Raw genomic sequence first — 1406 nt, forward strand, 5'->3', positions numbered from 1 at the left:
AGGTAAATTGTCTTCACAGTTGGTCGTGTAAATTCTAAAGGTCGAGGATGTGGCCATCCGAGTCACCGTCGTTCTGTTCCTCTGGATAACCAAATGCAACTCTGAGGAGCTGAAGCGCGTCATGTGAAAGCTTGCTCAGGCGAGTAACAGCACGATTAACTTCTGAAATCTTCCTAGCCCACTCAACGCCTAGCACGGGCCCAGCTGGAAGTGACTCAGATACAGCCAAGGAAGATATCCGATCACAGATTGAAAAGACAGTACCTATGTAGTTACCAGTGGTCGTTGCTAATCCTTTGATCCTTTCATCTTTCTCAGCTAGTAGGTCAGTAAGTTGTAAGTTGGCCTCCTCTGATCTTTTCAATTCAATATAGTTGTAGTCTTGCAAGACCTTCCTTTGGTTATCTTCCATATAGTGTATTGCCTTTTGAGATACTACATCTATTGTGCTCTGCAAGTTATCCAGGGGAGAGCTCGAGAGCTGGACCGGTGTAGGCGGGTGTCGCAGATGCTCTTTCGAGGGATAAAATGTAACATCAGTCACAAACTGGCCCCTTGGATGTGTCTGAGAGTGATAGCGCGGTGTTGGAAGGTCGAGCTTATCTAATATACATCCGAGTAGATATGTACCCGAAATCTCTATGATCTCCATATCATCATCTATGAAAAAGAGAAATTAATTGGGTGAGGATGAAGCTATGATAATTCTGTCAAACAAAGGATATGCATAATTAAATTGGCTGAGCACAGGAAGCATGGTAGAGATCAGGCACAAATGACAGTGTAAAAATGGTACATAATAGTAAATATGAAACGAGGGAATCACTGCCTTCATCTCATTAAACGATAAAAGGCATGTTCGATAGAGCCTAGTTTAACCTAGATGGTAGCAGTGCATAAACAAACGGGCAGATCCTAATCATCCTATGTATAGAATTAGAAGATATTTCCACGGATAATGCAGCTGGTGATATCCTGGGGTAAAGGATATTCATCATTACATTCTTCTTTGCAGCGCCCTTGCGAGACGACCGCTCCTGTATTCAACTACATCTGGGAGATCTCCAAAAGGGAGGTTCATCGCAGCCGCATTTCGCATTTGTTCAGAAAAGTAGTACATATATCTGGTAGACAGATGCCAACCTCTGCTAAGCTTCTTGCCTTTGACTTCTGATTCTTTGATCCGATTTTCAAGGAAGGCGATACGATTTTCCTGGCGCTTTGTTTTTGCATAGTTTATGTCTCTGACAACCGTGTTGGTCATAGTCTCTATGTATCTGACTGCTTTGATAGCAGCGCTATCTTCGGCAGTGACCTCGTCCATGCAATACTCTCCAGGCACGGACACGTCAACAATTGAGCCTCCAGGATCCAGACCAGAAGTGTTGAAGTTAACGGTAACGCGA

At 43.7% G+C, this 1406-nt stretch overlaps 1 protein-coding gene across 1 annotated transcript; it reads right to left on the reverse strand.

The window, feature by feature from the left end:
* Positions 1 to 18: 18 nt before the first annotated feature.
* LOC119342702 lies at positions 19 to 1390 on the reverse strand. Its single transcript, XM_037614129.1, has 2 exons — positions 1144 to 1390; positions 19 to 660 (listed from the first exon to the last, which is right to left on the reverse strand). Exons 1-2 carry the CDS (start codon positions 1322 to 1324, stop codon positions 35 to 37), a joined length of 807 nt encoding a protein of 268 aa, XP_037470026.1. The 5' UTR covers positions 1325 to 1390; the 3' UTR covers positions 19 to 34.
* Positions 1391 to 1406: the final 16 nt, after the last annotated feature.

This window comes from Triticum dicoccoides, unplaced genomic scaffold (genome assembly GCF_002162155.2).
Source record: "Triticum dicoccoides isolate Atlit2015 ecotype Zavitan unplaced genomic scaffold, WEW_v2.0 scaffold102416, whole genome shotgun sequence".
NCBI classification, from domain to species: Eukaryota; Viridiplantae; Streptophyta; class Magnoliopsida; order Poales; family Poaceae; genus Triticum; species Triticum dicoccoides.